This window comes from Lasiosphaeria miniovina (assembly GCF_030549165.1).
Source record: "Lasiosphaeria miniovina strain SMH2392-1A chromosome Unknown B0T26scaffold_4, whole genome shotgun sequence".
NCBI lineage: Eukaryota > Fungi > Ascomycota > Sordariomycetes > Sordariales > Lasiosphaeriaceae > Lasiosphaeria > Lasiosphaeria miniovina.
Genome location: NW_026848223.1, coordinates 2,861,493 through 2,875,974, shown reverse-complemented (window position 1 = coordinate 2,875,974; position 14,482 = coordinate 2,861,493). Strand labels below are relative to the sequence as shown.

At 55.1% G+C, this 14,482-nt stretch overlaps 4 protein-coding genes across 4 annotated transcripts; 3 read left to right on the top strand and 1 right to left on the bottom strand.

Moving 5' to 3' along the window:
* Nucleotides 1-1,577: 1,577 nt before the first annotated feature.
* Nucleotides 1,578-3,401, bottom strand: B0T26DRAFT_751627 (major facilitator superfamily domain-containing protein; the record flags this gene model as incomplete). The annotated part of the gene is made up of 2 exons (XM_060445405.1): nucleotides 1,578-2,991; nucleotides 3,070-3,401. The coding sequence occupies 2 exons, from the start codon at nucleotides 3,399-3,401 to the stop codon at nucleotides 1,578-1,580; spliced, it is 1,746 nt and encodes a 581-aa protein (XP_060296384.1).
* Nucleotides 3,402-4,269: 868 nt separating this feature from the next.
* Nucleotides 4,270-6,247, top strand: B0T26DRAFT_776127 (cytochrome P450; the record flags this gene model as incomplete). The annotated part of the gene is made up of 3 exons (XM_060446612.1): nucleotides 4,270-4,623; nucleotides 4,984-5,632; nucleotides 5,785-6,247. The coding sequence occupies 3 exons, from the start codon at nucleotides 4,270-4,272 to the stop codon at nucleotides 6,228-6,230; spliced, it is 1,449 nt and encodes a 482-aa protein (XP_060296383.1). The 3' UTR covers nucleotides 6,231-6,247.
* Nucleotides 6,248-6,984: 737 nt separating this feature from the next.
* On the top strand, nucleotides 6,985-8,855 carry B0T26DRAFT_751625 (pantothenate transporter liz1; the record flags this gene model as incomplete). Its single annotated transcript, XM_060445404.1, has 6 exons — nucleotides 6,985-7,650; nucleotides 7,717-7,929; nucleotides 8,018-8,203; nucleotides 8,292-8,398; nucleotides 8,462-8,601; nucleotides 8,662-8,855. 6 exons carry the CDS (start codon nucleotides 6,985-6,987, stop codon nucleotides 8,853-8,855), a joined length of 1,506 nt encoding a protein of 501 aa, XP_060296382.1.
* Nucleotides 8,856-9,911: 1,056 nt separating this feature from the next.
* On the top strand, nucleotides 9,912-11,507 carry B0T26DRAFT_854644 (uncharacterized protein; the record flags this gene model as incomplete). The annotated part of the gene is made up of 1 exon (XM_060447677.1): nucleotides 9,912-11,507. The coding sequence occupies one exon, from the start codon at nucleotides 9,912-9,914 to the stop codon at nucleotides 11,505-11,507; it is 1,596 nt and encodes a 531-aa protein (XP_060296381.1).
* Between the last annotated feature and the right edge of the window lie 2,975 nt (nucleotides 11,508-14,482).

Here is a 14,482-nt window from a genome sequence, read left to right as displayed (position 1 = left end):
CTAATTGGGAAATTGCTCCTTCCTGACACAACCACGACAGCAAAGCGGCATTTCACGGCTTAATCTGTCCGAGGTTCATCCGATCGACCAGTCCCTCGAGTCCATCTCGACACGGCCGAAAACTGGCCAATCGCTGTCCGAGAAAATTTCGGCACCCTCACGGTAATATAGAATACAGCCTCTCTACGCCACCTCCGGCTCGCAAGCTCGCCTACGGTGGCTCCGTTCAGCTGAATCATAGTTGCCCGACTGTTTGCAGCCGAGATGTGCAGGTGTCTCCAAGTGCCACTGTGGCTGGGATCGCAGGGATCAGGCCGGAACCCGGCCTGATGCGCCCGAGCCCAGGCATAAGTGGATCTGGAATCCACCAGTCCAGGCCATCATTTATTTCCACATACATATTCCGCCGTGGCTCGAATAGCTAGACTTCCGGCAAGCAATCCAGTCATTCCCTTCCTGCCCACAGCCACCCTTTGCAAGGTTCCAGCCCTGTGGGTGGCAGGACTTCGGCCCTTGAGCCTGAAACCTCGGGCAATGTTTCGCTGTCCACCGCATCGACGCTGTATAGGTTGGAGTCATCGGCCAATGTTTTGACCGTGTGCTGGTGTAATCTCCATCTCACTATCAGGCTGCGTCTGAACTAGATACTCAGGCTAGGAGAGGCCGTCAGTGTGATAGACACGTGCTGTCACGGGGGTGGAGCGAGGTCGCGATGCGAATGGTGCTTAATCAAGGAACTACCCTTGGCCAGGCTCCTGTACAACGGAACAGTGACGAAGATGTGCCGGTCGGTGGATGTGCCGGTCGGTGGATGTGCCGGTCGGTGGATGTGCCGGTCGGTGGATGCGGTCGGTGTTCGGGAAATACCATAGGGTAGACTGAGCATGGACCTTGTCTCTTACATCAAGTACAGCCTCTCTCTAACTGAATGCCCGAGTTGAACTTGGCACAGCATCTGCAGGTATCTAACTAGGTCCACTACCTAGGCATCCACACCACCTGCAGGTATCTAACTAGGTATACTACCTAAGCATTCACACCACCTGCAGGTATCTAACTAGGTCTACTACCTGGCATTCACACCACCTGCAGCCCAGCTTTACGGGCACACCTATGTAATCCCATGTCCGCCGCTGATGTACAACACAGATTGGCCCGGTGCATGGGTATCGCTTTTAAATTAGATTAGATGTCATTATCTACCTAATCGACCAAGAAGCTGAGATAACATTTGTTTGTAAATGCTTGACCTCTGTGGCTTTTTGGGAATACCTGTTGGCAGGTTAAGAAAATCAATGTGAAAGGTCTCTGTCGTCTACCTGTAGTAGCATAAAGAAAGAAAGGGTAATTACACAGCCAATTCTGCAGTCTACTGGCCTTTTTATGCCCTTCCCTTCCTCGGTCGGGGCTTCCATCCGTACATGATGTTAGTATCGTGCCTTTGTTTGGCCCGCATTTGGCTTCCAACCGGCTACGTAATGCTGACAATGTCCAATGCACCCCAGAAATGATGACCAAAAGAGCGCATACGGCAACCTGTTAAGGCCACGATGTGACCCGGGAAAGGACCAGGTGCCCTAAGGCTCGGGCTCGGGCTCAGGCTTCTTGGCCTCTTCCTCCTGCTGGAGCCCGAACTCTGTGTTGAGCTCCTTGCGCAACTCAACCTCCTTCTCCAGGAAAACCAGCAAGAAGCTGACACCTGACAAGACAATTCCAACGTGCCAAACCCGCTGTACGCTCGAGCTGTACACTTCGCGTACCTGGCCGCGCACAACACTGGCAAACGCGTTGACAAAGTCGGCCGTGGCATGGGCATAGGCCTGGCCCCCGTTCAGAATGGACCGCGCAGCTTCGTCGTCGATAGTGTACAGCAGTGACTCGAAGCGGTTGTTGAAGACGGCGGCGGGGATTGTGACGGCCCAGATGACACCGACGCTGCGGAGGAAGGCCCACGTGCCCGTGCTGCGCGCCGCGTCGGCCTCTGAGAGGCGCGCTTGAACGGCAGGCAACAGAGTCGCCATGGGGAGACCGAGGCCGACCGCCAGGAAGACCTGGAAGAAAACCCAGGCAGCGGGCGACGACGAAGGGCCGAGGACGGAGGCCAGGCCGCACCCGAGCGTCAGCAAGGCGAAGCTGGCGAGGTGGATGGGCTTGTAGCGGCCGATCTTGGCCATGACACCACCGCCGATGGCGGCGGACAGGGGAAAGGCGATGACGGTGGGCGTGAGGTAGGCGCCGGAGAGGGTCTGCGACACGCCCACCACTGCCTGGAAGTAGACGGCAAAGACGTAGACGACCCAGAGGCACATGATGGAGTGCAAGAATGTGATGGCGTAAGCGGCGGCTGATGTGCGGTTTCCGAATAGGTGGTACGGCGTAACGGGCTCCGCGGCCAGAGGAGAGCCTTCGTACGCCACAAAGACGAGGATCAAGGCCAAGCCGGCGGCGAGAGGCCCGCAGACGCGCGGGTCGGACCAGGGGCGCGACGAGCCGCCGTACGTCACGGCGTACATGACGCCGACGCAAGAGAGGGTCAGGATGGTGACGCCGCCCCAGTCGATGCGCTTCATCTTGGTGGAAAAGGAGCCGTGATCGCCGTGGTTGACCTTGAGGAACAGGAAGATGACGACCATGCAGGCGGCACCAATGGGCAGGTTCAGGTAGAAGGCCCAGCGCCACTGGCCGCTCTGGGCAAGCGCGCCGCCGATGAGTGGGGCGACGGCGGTGAAGATGCCGATGCAGCCGAAGATCATGCCCAGGAACTTGGAGCGGTCGCGAACGGGCAGCAAGTCGCAGATGACGAGGTCGACCATCATGTTGATGCCGCCCGCACCGATCCCCTGCACCGCGCGAGCCGCGATGAGCATGTTTGCCGACGAGGCACCGCCGCAGAGGCCGCTGCCGAGGTTGAAGACGGCGAGAATGGCGAGAAACACCCATCGGCGGCCGTAGAGGTCTGAGAGCTGGGCTAGGAACGGCTGGAAGACGGCGCTGCAGTCCTCATTGTGTTAGTGCTCATGTGCGCCCCATGACAGCTAGAAGGGGGGGGGGGGGGGGGAGAGAGCGTACCCAGTGAGGAAGTAGACGTTAGCAATCCAGACGTACGAAGGCCCAGCGTCGAGAGAGAGGGCAATAGTAGGCAGGGCGGTGGCGACGATGGATCCGTCGAGAGCGCTCAGCAGGGTAGCGGCGACAAGGCCGGTGAATACGGCCCAGAATTGCCAACCATACTGTGTTTTCCCCTCGTTTTCGCTTGCCGTTGCCTGAGAATCGGTTGAGCTGTCGGCAGGGTCAACTGCCGTCTGCGCTGCCGATGCCTTCTGCGCTGCCGGTGCCGTCTTTGTGGTCTTTTCTGCCGGTTCAAGGGGCGCCGCGTGGGCCTGTGAGGTCGCGGTCGCCATGACAGCAACTGTTGCGAGTCGAGAAAGACTCAGTGGCAGAAGGAGAATAACCAGACCCAGATGAGTCCAGGAGAGCTGGCGAGACGGAAACAACGAGGCTTCAGTCTCTAGGCGAGGCTATCTTGGACTGCTGGAGGGCTGTACTTGGACTGCTGGAGGGCTGCACTTGGACTGCTGGAGGGCTGCACTTGGACTGCTGGAGGGCTGCACTTGGACTGCTGAGGGCTGTCTTGGACTGCTGGAGGAGAGCAAAGCATGTGAGTGCGATGCAGGTCGCCTGAATCGGGACTTGGAGGGGTGATAGCACGGGTGAGAGCTACATCAGAACTACGCAGTCGATGGGATACTGTTTCGAGTACATGGCCTAGGAGGAATGGCCGCTAAGTTGGCACGGCTGGTGCCACTTGTATGCCTGATTGGCTGTCGGGGCGAGCCGCTTTGTCGGAGTAGGTATGGCTGCATTGGTAATGCATCTCTAGCGGGATGCTGAATCTGGCTGAGATCAGATTGTTGACTCCGATAGGGGCTGCCTGATCGGAGACGGACTGGACCCACTCGACTCCGATTATTACCCACCTTACTCCGATTATGAGACCCACTTTACTCCGATCAGACCCACTTTACTCCGATTCGCTCGGTTGGAACCCCGGCTTCTTACCCCGCTAGCCCGGCCCTTGTCCTCCAAGCCGGCAGCGACATCAAATTAGAAGGCGTCCATAGACGCCACAGCCAAAAAAAAAAAAGGCTATCAAAAAGACTTGCTGCACCCCCCACCAACCAGCCCCCCCCAGCCCCCCCCCTCCCCTCGTCTCTTAGCGTCACTGTCACACACAGTAGGACCCCTGACCCGACTCTACTAGACTCCATCATGCTTCGAGAGTTTGTGACAGCTGTGCAAGCGCACCCAGGGACCACCATAGCGATCCTTGGCATCGCGGCAGCACTCGCCTGGGCTGGACTCGTCTGGCACAAGGCATCTCGCGAGCTGAAGTTGCCCTTTTTGCGCTTCGAGGATGGCGATGACTCGCGCCAGCGCTACATCACCGACAGCGGCACTTTGTTCAAGGTTGGCTATGAAAAGTACCTCAGATATGGACAGGCCTTCAAGATGCGCAACTACATCGATGAGCTGCCCCCTCAGGTTTACCTGCCTCTCAAGTATCTCGACGAGGTCAAGAGTGCGCCGCAAGCCAAGCTCAGCTTTCCCTACTTCTCGCTGCTGGTACGTCTTTTCCGTCTCTCGAGAAGGGTTTCGTGCTCACCCGTTGCGTTGCAGCTCTTCTCGCAGGACCATACTGGTATGGCCAAGCAGACGGATGAGGCCGCCCATGTGATTCGAACAGATCTGATCCGCAATCAGCGTGAGGACATACCCGGACTGTCATTATCCCAGCGCTGCCGGCGCTGACGGGATTCTTGCTGACAGGATTCTTGCTGTAGCATTTCTGTACCCCGGGCTAGAGGCAGAGCGTGCTGCTGTCATTGACGAGAAGCTGCCACGGACACAGGGTGAGTTCCACGAAACAAAAAAAATAAAAATAAAAATAAAAAATAAAAAATAAAAAAATCTTTCGTTTCAGAGCTCAGCATTAACAGGCCCGCAGACTGGCAATCGGTGAATCCGTATCCCATATTTTCCTACATCATTGCCCGGCTGGCAGCAAAAACTACCGGGTCAGCCGAGCTCTCCCGCAACGACGAGTGGCTCGGCATCATGATCAGCGTCACCCAGACCTCCATGGGGGCCGCCCACGCGTTGCGCGCATCGTGGCCGTGGTGGACGCGCTGGCTAGCTCGCTATGTCTTCCCACCTGTGAAAAAGGTGCTCGCAGATCGAGCCCGCGCAGCCGAGATCCTGCGTCCGATTTTGGAGGAGCGCGTCGCGACCCTGCATGCCGACGACGGAAAGACCGAGAGGCCCAACGACGGCATACAATGGTTGGTCGAGTATTATCACGCCAGGGGCAGAGGTGCTCTATTGACTCCTGACCTGCTCGCGCAAAACCAACTGTTCTATGCCATGGCCGCCATACACAGCAGCACGGCCATTCTGCTGTCCGTCTTGTACGACCTGATTGATGAGCGCCATGAGCACATCAAGGCAGAGCTTATCGATGAGATTCAGCAGGTCCACAAGGAATTTGGCAGTTGGTCGCGTCAAGCCGTGTCGAAGCTTGTCAAGCTGGATTCATTCATGAAAGAGAGCCAGCGGATACACTATGTTGGTCATGGTAAGTTTATTTGCTCTCTTTTATTTGCTCTCTTTTATTTGCTCTCTTTTATTTGCTCTCTTTTATTTGCTCTCTTTTATTTGCTCTCTTTTATTTGCTCTCTTTCATTTCCTCTCTCGTTTTATTTGCGTTGGTGTCTAACAGCAGGCCAGCCCGGGTCACACGTGCCGCCAAGGTCCCCTACACCTTCAAGGACGGGCTACATCTCCCAGAGGGTACCATGATCCAGTTCCTGCACAGCGGCCCGCTGCGAGATGCCGACTTCTTTGAAGACCCCGAGACCTTCGACCCGTGGCGCTTTCTCAAGAAGCGGCAGGAGGGCGATCCCAACAAGTTCCAGTTCGCCAGCTTGTCCGACGTGGAGACGACCTTCGGCGCTGGATTCCATGCCTGCCCTGCTCGCAACTATGCGTCCGACGTTATGAAACTGGTACTCGTCTATCTGCTGACGAAGTACGACATCAAGTACGACAGCGATACCCAGAGGCGCCCACCGGAGATGGCCCATGACAGTGCTACCATGCCGAGCCTGGCAACACAGATCTTGTACCGGGACAAGAGCGTGTCTCGAGGGCAACCAACAGCTAGCACAGCGTAGACAGCTATAAGTACGGGCTAGTACTAGGTAGCCGGAATACAAATTGAACCGGGGGGTTTTGGTTTTGGAGAAAGAAAAAAACAGTGCCCGCGAGTCCCGGGTAACTTGAAGTGAATGTGCTGATGACAAAAGTGTAGACCGTGAGCTGCCTCGGCCAATGCAGGGACCAGACCATGGATTTTGGAACGAGCTGCGAGTCCGTGATAGCGCAAAGCTGCGAGTCCGTGACAGCGCAAAGCTGCGAGTCCGTGATAGCGACAAAGCTGCGAGTCCGTGATAGCAAAAAAATAGTATGGTGATGTCCCCTGCATGTCCTAGCAACCAAGGTGTGCTACTTTTGCCAAGCTGCCGCCCCATATGCATGCAGGGTTGCAGCCCACGCAGCCGGAGCCCACGCAGCCGGAGCCCAAGCAGCCGGAGCCCAAGCAGCCCCACATCGGAGTTGACAAGTGCTATTGAACAAGCCAAGGTATTGGATGAGCAACTACCGGGTCTCAATGTCGTGATCCCACCTCGATGCTCGCATCCTCCAACCGCGCGAGCCAAGCATCCAGGCCCATTGCGCAGCCAATGATTCTGTGCCCAGCTGGTACAGGTACTGAAGCCGTGGTTGGAGCTATAACTTCTTGACCTGCCCGGTTTTGTTGGTCCGGCTTGCCGATGTCTCGTTCCGCAGGCCCTATTTTGCACACCTCTTTGTGCCTCAGTCTCCGAGTCCTAACCCTCGCTGGCATCGAACATCACCATCACCAGCATGGCCGTCTCAGTGACGACAACCTCGGCCGCGGCCGCAGCCGCAGCCGCTGACGCATCCCCGCCGCCCAAAAAGACGCTCCGCTCGTACATCTGGGACACAGATTCGCATCTCAAGAGCCCCGCAGAGCGCCGACTCCTCCTCAAGCTCGACCTGGCCATCCTCATCATCAGCTGCTTCGGCTTCTTCATGAAGTTCCTGGATCAAACCAACATGATCAGCGCCTACATTTCAGGTATGCGTGAGGACCTGGGGATGCTCGGCAACGAGTACACGTACGCAACCACGGCCTACACGGTCGGGTACGCCATCATGCAAGTCCCCAGCACCCTGATCGTCCAGAAAATCCCGCCGGCTATCTGGCTGGGCGCCATGGAGGTCGGCTGGGGCGTCTGGACGTTTGCGCAAGCCGGCTTGTCGAGCCCGGCACAGCTGTACGCGTTCCGTTTCCTGGTCGGCTTGTTCGAGGCCTCGTTTTCGCCGGTCGTGCTCTACGTCATTGGCGGTTGGTATACCAAGACGGAGCTCGCCAAGCGGACAACGCTCTTCCAGATCACAGCGCCGCTTGGTGCTGCCTTTTCGGGATATCTGCAGGCTGCCGTGTATGAAGGCTTGGACGGTAGGAATGGTCTCGCTGGATGGCGGTGGCTCTATATTATCTGCGGTGTAAGGCTGCCTCCGTTCCTGGTCCGCTCGACCGCGTGCGGGTGCTAACAGTTCTGGCCTCCCCAGATAATGACAGTCCCCGTCGGCGTTGGCACTTTCTTCTTCTTCCCCGACACCCCCTACAAGAAGAAGCCGTGGTTCCTCACCAACGACGAACACGCCATCGCGATAAAGCGCGTGCAGGATATCGGGATCGCTCCCCCTGCGAAGATCACCCTCCGCACCTTCACCCGTATCCTGTCCCACTGGAGGATCTATGCTTTTGTGTTTGGCTACGTCGTAAGCTGCCCTGCACCCTGCACCCTGCACCCTGCCGGCAGTTCTGTCTCGCGCAGCTCGTGTGGCACTCTGCTAACGCATCCCTCAGCTCTATGGCTGTTCTTCGCTGGCTGGCGGCTTCTTTGGCATCTGGCTCAGGTCCGAAGGCTTCTCGGTTGTCAATTCAAACGTCATTCCCTCGGGGGCGTGGCTGATTTCGGGATTCTTATCTCTAACCTGGGGTTATCTGTCTGATATCACCAAGAGCAGGTTCACGTGGGTTATAGTACCCCTGGTAGGTTCATTCACTCTGGACCGAGCACTGAAGCTTTGGGGGGGGGAGGGGGGCGACGAAAGCTGACAAACCAATTCACAATTCACAGATCCTTGGTCTTATTCCAAACGGCATCCTGGCCGTCTGGCCCCCAGGAATCCCGCTAAAGCAGTTTGCTTTCTTGACCGTCGGAGTGCAGCTGATGCCAGGCGTCTTGTGAGCCTTTCTGCTCCATCCCATCAAAGCTGCATGGGCATGTGCTGAAATATTGTATCACAGTTATGCTTGGGCCCACGAGGTCTGCCGCGATGATAATGAGGAGCGCGCCATCGTCGCCAGCAGCATGAATGGCATGTCATATGCCATCTTGGCATGGCTACCCATCATCATTTTCCCGCAGACAATGGCACCCAGCTTCCGTATGTGACAGTTGAGCGCTCAACTCGAGATGCGACATGAGCTGACACGTTTCATTCCAGGTTACGGTTTCCCTGCGAGTTTTGGACTCCTGATCGGCGCGATTTTCGCCGTCATCCTTATCCAATTTCTTGTCAAACGCGAGGAGAAGCTCAAAGCCGCCGTCAGTCCAGCGACCCATCTCGAGACGGCGGGGTCGGGTTCCGAAAAGAAGGACAGCGGTGAGGACATTGATGCCAAGACGGCTGGCCTGTAGTACTGTATGGTCTATAGACTGTATGGTCTGTAGACTGTATGGTCTGTAGACTGTATGGTCTGTAGACTGTATGGTCTGTAGTACTGCATGGTCTGTAGTACTGCATGGTCTGTAGTACTGTATGGTCTGTCGGGTCTCTTGCGACACGACGTGATAGCCAAAGGGTAGAAGGGGCAGTTAATTGGCGGGGCAGTTAATTGGCAGGGCAATCATAGCGTCTCGCCGGCTGAGTTAAAGCAACTTTGCATAGTTTGACCTACCATGATCACTCTTAAGCTGCGAGAGGGCTAAAATATGCCCAGGATTAAAGTTCTTCCTCGCTAGTGCAATTGTGTTTCCCTGGTATGGCGCCATAGCACTTTTAGGAGCGAATAGCATTGTATTGGTTGAATTAGTCGAGAAGTCGCGAGCTCATATTTCTCCCGGATCCCAACAATTAAATTGTTGTTTTGGCGCATTTGCTTTGGCGCATTCACCTTGGATTTCTCCTAGACGTGTGTAACATTTTTTTTGTTGGTGATTGCAGCCGACTTCATTTCGCCCTTCGCCTTTTCCGTTCAAGTCAAGCCTCAGCTAATTTTCACGTGCAAGGTAGGCAGGCCACCAGGCGAATCGGAGTCCTGCTAAAGACGCTGGGCGTTCGCGCACCCCCATGGCACTTGCATCTGCATGTGCATTTCTTAAGCGCGGAAAAGACCACAGCACAGCAGTCAGTAGGCACACTCGGCAATCAAAAGGGGCATAGCTAGCACCCTCTTTTAGCTCTAGATTCCAGCGACACATGGGCGCTCCAACTCCCGACTCCGGTGGCTACCTCCGATGACTGGATTGCGAGCTTTGATGGGCTTGATGACGTGCTCGGCGGTGGGGGGCAGCGTTGCTAATAGACGCCGGGCGGCTCAAATGATTGCTGGTACCAGAATGCTGTATTGCGTACTGTAGGTAAGGCCACCTTTGAAGCATCCCTACCTTCCACTTGCCTCGAGTTTTGTCCAACCTCGCATTGCAACACGCAAGCATCATCAGCTTCCACCCACCATATACATACCAGGTATCATGGCGCCAGACAGAACCCCGCGTGGCCATCCCGGCTCTCACTTTGGAATCGGTCGGACGGTTGCTGTTATCGGTGCTGGCATCGGTGGGGTTTCCGCTGCGGCTTACCTGCTCAAGGAGGGACTTTCAGTGACCGTCTTTGAGCGGTCAGGCGTCGGCGGTGGAATTTGGCATTTTGACGAGCGCATTCCCGAGGACCCCCCATATCCGAGCCAGAGGCCCTCGCTGGGAGACTACCAAGTCTCCCAAAGAGGCGAGTTCGCGAGCCCAACCCCTCCGCCCGAACCTTTCGTCGACGACAACGACAGCCGCGTGGATGCTCTTGATTCCAATCCCAAGGGCGACTCGAATCTCGAGGTTCGCTTCGCACCTCCGGGGCCGTGCTACGCGGGTCTCAAGAACAACATACCCACGAGTGTGCTGGTCAGCAGCTTGGGTCCTTGGCCAGAGGGAACGGAGCAGAACATCAGCCAGGAGCTTGCCGAGAAATACATCCAGGGCCTAGCGACTGAGCACGGAGTCACTGCGGTCACGCAACTCCATACCCGGGTGGATGAGGTCAAGACAACACCCGACGGCGCGAAGTGGGAGGTGCGAACCGTCTCTCTGGAGAAACTGCACGGGAGTGCCCAGCTCAAGGAGCGCCTGTGGTGCTTTGACTTGGTCGTCGTTGCCACCGGTCACTATTGCACGCCCCGGATACCAGACTTCCGGGGGCTGAAGCAGTTGAAAACGGCATTCCCCGGCCGCATCATCCACTCCAAGCAGTATCGTCGCCCCCAGCAGTTCCAAGGGCAGAACGTTCTGGTAATCGGGGCCGGCGTATCCTCGTCGGATATCTGCAGGGAGCTCGTTGGCATTGCCAATAAGGTCTACCAGAGTGTGCGCGGGGGCATGTATGACACACCCGTCCACCTGCTGCCGGACAGCACGCTCCGGGTGGGTGGGATAGAAGAGTTCCGACTGTTGAAGGACAGCTCCATCGCAGGGGAACAGCACTTGGCCCCCGGTCAGCCAATCCCGGGACAGGTCGTTCTCAAAGACGGCGAAGTCCTGGATGACATCCACTATGTGGTGCTCGCTACAGGGTACATCACCTCGTATCCCTTCCTTTCGCACCTGCACTCGGACGACGCAAACCTCGACGAAGCCGGTGAGCATGTGCTCATCACATCAGACGGCGACATGGTACACAACCTTCACAAGGACATCTTCTACATTCCCAACCCAACACTCGCCTTCATCGGTGTGCCGTATCATGCTGCGGCCTTCACATTGTTTGGCTTCCAGGCCCAAGTGTTGGCCCGGGTGTTTTCAGGCAAAGCGCACCTGCCAGCGCGAGGGGAGATGGTGGAGGAGTATAGGGAGAAGGTCAAGGAGAAGGAACTCGGACGATCTTTCCACTCTTTGGCTGGACCTGGTGCAGAGGTTGAGTACGTGAAGAACTTGGTTGACTGGGTTAATGAAGATGGAGATGTCCTGGGTGAACCGCAAATATCGGCACATGCGGAGGAATGGGTCAAGGAATATGAGGCCTTCAAGACTCGGCTCACTGAGGCATGGTTTGGGAAGAAATCCGAGAAGTTGGAGTTATGAGATCTGAGAATGTAGAGGTGCATGTGTAGATGCGCAGCTATGTCTTGAATCAGAGGAGGAAATTGAGTCTAGTTTTTTTTTGGACTACGCTGTAAATCATCTCCATCGTACATAGCGCTGTTGTCTCACTGCTCCCGCCCTATCTCCGCTATCAAACCGAGATTTCACAGTAGATTCCCCTTGCCTCCTCCGACCAACCTAGCCCCCTCGTCGTCGTCACTAGCCTTCGAGCCAATAATTGACTTATCAATTCCACAGAGCGCAATTTCGAACAGCAGCAAGGTCTTGCCAGCAGCCAACAAGGCATCGGCGTTCTTGTTACCTGGTCCCTGAACACTATGTTCCCCAAGTCGTCCACTCCCGCCTCCAGCTTCTCAACGCTATCGGCCATAAACACTTCTGCCCTGTCTTCGCAAGTTGTCAGAAGCACGGCACGCTGGATTCGGTGGAATTGATGGGGTTGCAACTGCGTGATTATATTGCTGGTGTGATCTCCGTTTTTTTTTGGCTTGCAGCCGATATCTCCTTCCTTTATAGACTTCTTTCGAGGATTCGGCTTGTGTCCTCACAGTGGCTCGGCCTGACAGTGTCAGGTACCCAGCCAGTTTTGCTGACGAGGTGCCCAGGGACCCTTCTCCCTGACAGGACGGTAGATTTTTATTCGCGGAATAGGGGGGTAAGGTAGAAAAGAGGAGGTACGAAATACTAGCGAAAATGACGGCGGAAAACTTGGAAGCTCTGATATATTTCGGATGATGAACAGCTCCCATGTTTCGGTATGGAGGTGAATCATACACCACTATTGTGTTCCAATCGCGATCTCTGCTTCTAGTCAGAATCCTTCACCGACGGATCCTGCGCAACCCGGTAGCAAGCTGATTTCTGGTGAGGCTCGGTCTCCTCGACGCCCTTACCGCCGATGGCCTGCAAATAAGGTCCATTTGTCTAGAGAGGTTATCGTTGGCGATGCGAAACTCTGTTCTCTGCTTCTTCATCTCAGATTTGAACTCCTGGCCCTGACGATCCATCAGCTGTGTTGACTGGTCGAGGACATCCTGGAGTTGACTGGTCATCTGGTCAAACTTGCCGTCGACTTTTCTACTAAGCTGAGCTACATCCCACTGTACGCCCTGGTTCAGGGTTCCGAGATATGTGACAGAAGAGAGGTTGCTCTTGAACTCGGCATGCCTCTGTGTAGTGGGTCTCTCGGTGGTAAGGATGTCGGTTACTTCAGCGGATAGGCAGGGTGGGCGGAAATATATTCGTTTGCTGACAAATCAAATACCGGATATTCGTGAAATATTCGCTAACAAATTAATAATATCCGTTAATACACTAAGTAATTAATTTCGATATTCTGAACCTGCTGAAGAGTGTGGGAACTACCAGTCAATCAGAGGATGCAGTCGCACGTGATTGGTCAACAGGCTGCACAGCCTCAGTGGCTGACGAGCGCTCGGGCCGCTATGCAGCACGTGCGCGAGGCACACCCCTCACGTGACCTCCGGCATCGCCAATTCCAACGCGCATCCTGTCCCCGTACTTCGTGACCTAAAAGACATAGAGAAGACCAGAATACAACCACCACAACCACCCCATTCGAATCGGTTACTGCAGTGACTATGGAACGAATGACCTTGTCATTCCAACAAAGAGGTTATGTCGATAGAGCATTAATTGGATTTCAAAGCGTTGAGGGAATGGTGGTTATGGAAAGGATGTGAAGAAAAGTGAACGTTGGAGCGTGATTGAGCCGGAATGGAAGGTGGTCAAGGGCGGCAAAATGGATGATTAGAAAGAGCAGAAAAAGTGGAGCAGAATGGTTGTTCAATTATTGTGATTCGTTGAAGACTGATAAAGTTGATGATGATCTAAATTAAAAGGTGGGAAAATGTCCCCTTATTATACTAGCTTGCATTGGCTTAGTTGGTCGTAGTTGACGGCCTGACCCGGCCTGCGGCCAGGTGGGCTCAAACTACAGCTAGGTGACTCGAACCGCGGCTAAGTGACAGCGAGGTAGTTGGGTCGATTCTAAAAACTATATATATAGGGCATTGTGCGGTCGTGGATTTTTATTACAAACCACTCGACTGTTAGGGTTGTCTGTCTGTAAGGGAGCACGGGCTCCACAAGATGCTGGGTTTGGTAATTATGAAGATAGAACAAAGGGCAAGCTCCTATCGCATGGGTAATACAGTCAAATTGGAATGCCACTCAAAGTGTATGAGTGCAGTGAATGTGTATTGATTGTTTGAAGAACCAAGCAAGAACTATCCAATACCGTGGTTACGGCCGTCGTATATATCTAAGGTGGGCCAATTAGGTCGTTGCTCTGTTGCTCCCTGGCAGAGCTACAGAGCGTTGCTTCGTTGCTCCCTGGCAGAGCTACGGAGCAACCCCGTACACTGTAGAGCCAACCAAACCGTTGCTCCGTACCCCACCGCACAGAGCAAATGCGGGTCCCTGCCCTGCATGCCTGTCTCGTCATCCCTATTGGCCGGCCCCACTTTCAGAGCTATGACTAGCCCAGAATGGGCGCGGTTCATCACACCAACACATGCTTATCGGTGTGAGGGCCTGGTCCTCCAGGCCTCCCAGACGCTCTGGCTAATCAGACGCCAGTTGGGTGGATCCACCCGACCAGCCAGAGCCCCACCTTGAGACGCCCTGGAAGAATCTCGCGACGGGAGGCTTTTGAGCTTCTTTTCCCTTTTCCCTTTAGTTTAGAATCTTCGTCTATAGCGCCCAATAGAGGAGTTCCGCCCTCATTCCAAGCCGGCCGTGACAATCGGCTGCCTCGCCGGCTAGTTAGTATACCATTCTCTACTCGCTCTAACTAATAGTATAGGCCCCCTATGACGAAACCGATAAGAGGATGTTTACTATTATAGGTATAGCTACATCGAACAAGAGTACTCTTTTCTCTATCTACGAGACCTTGGAGGCGGAGAAGATGCGCCGTTAGTAGCGAGGTG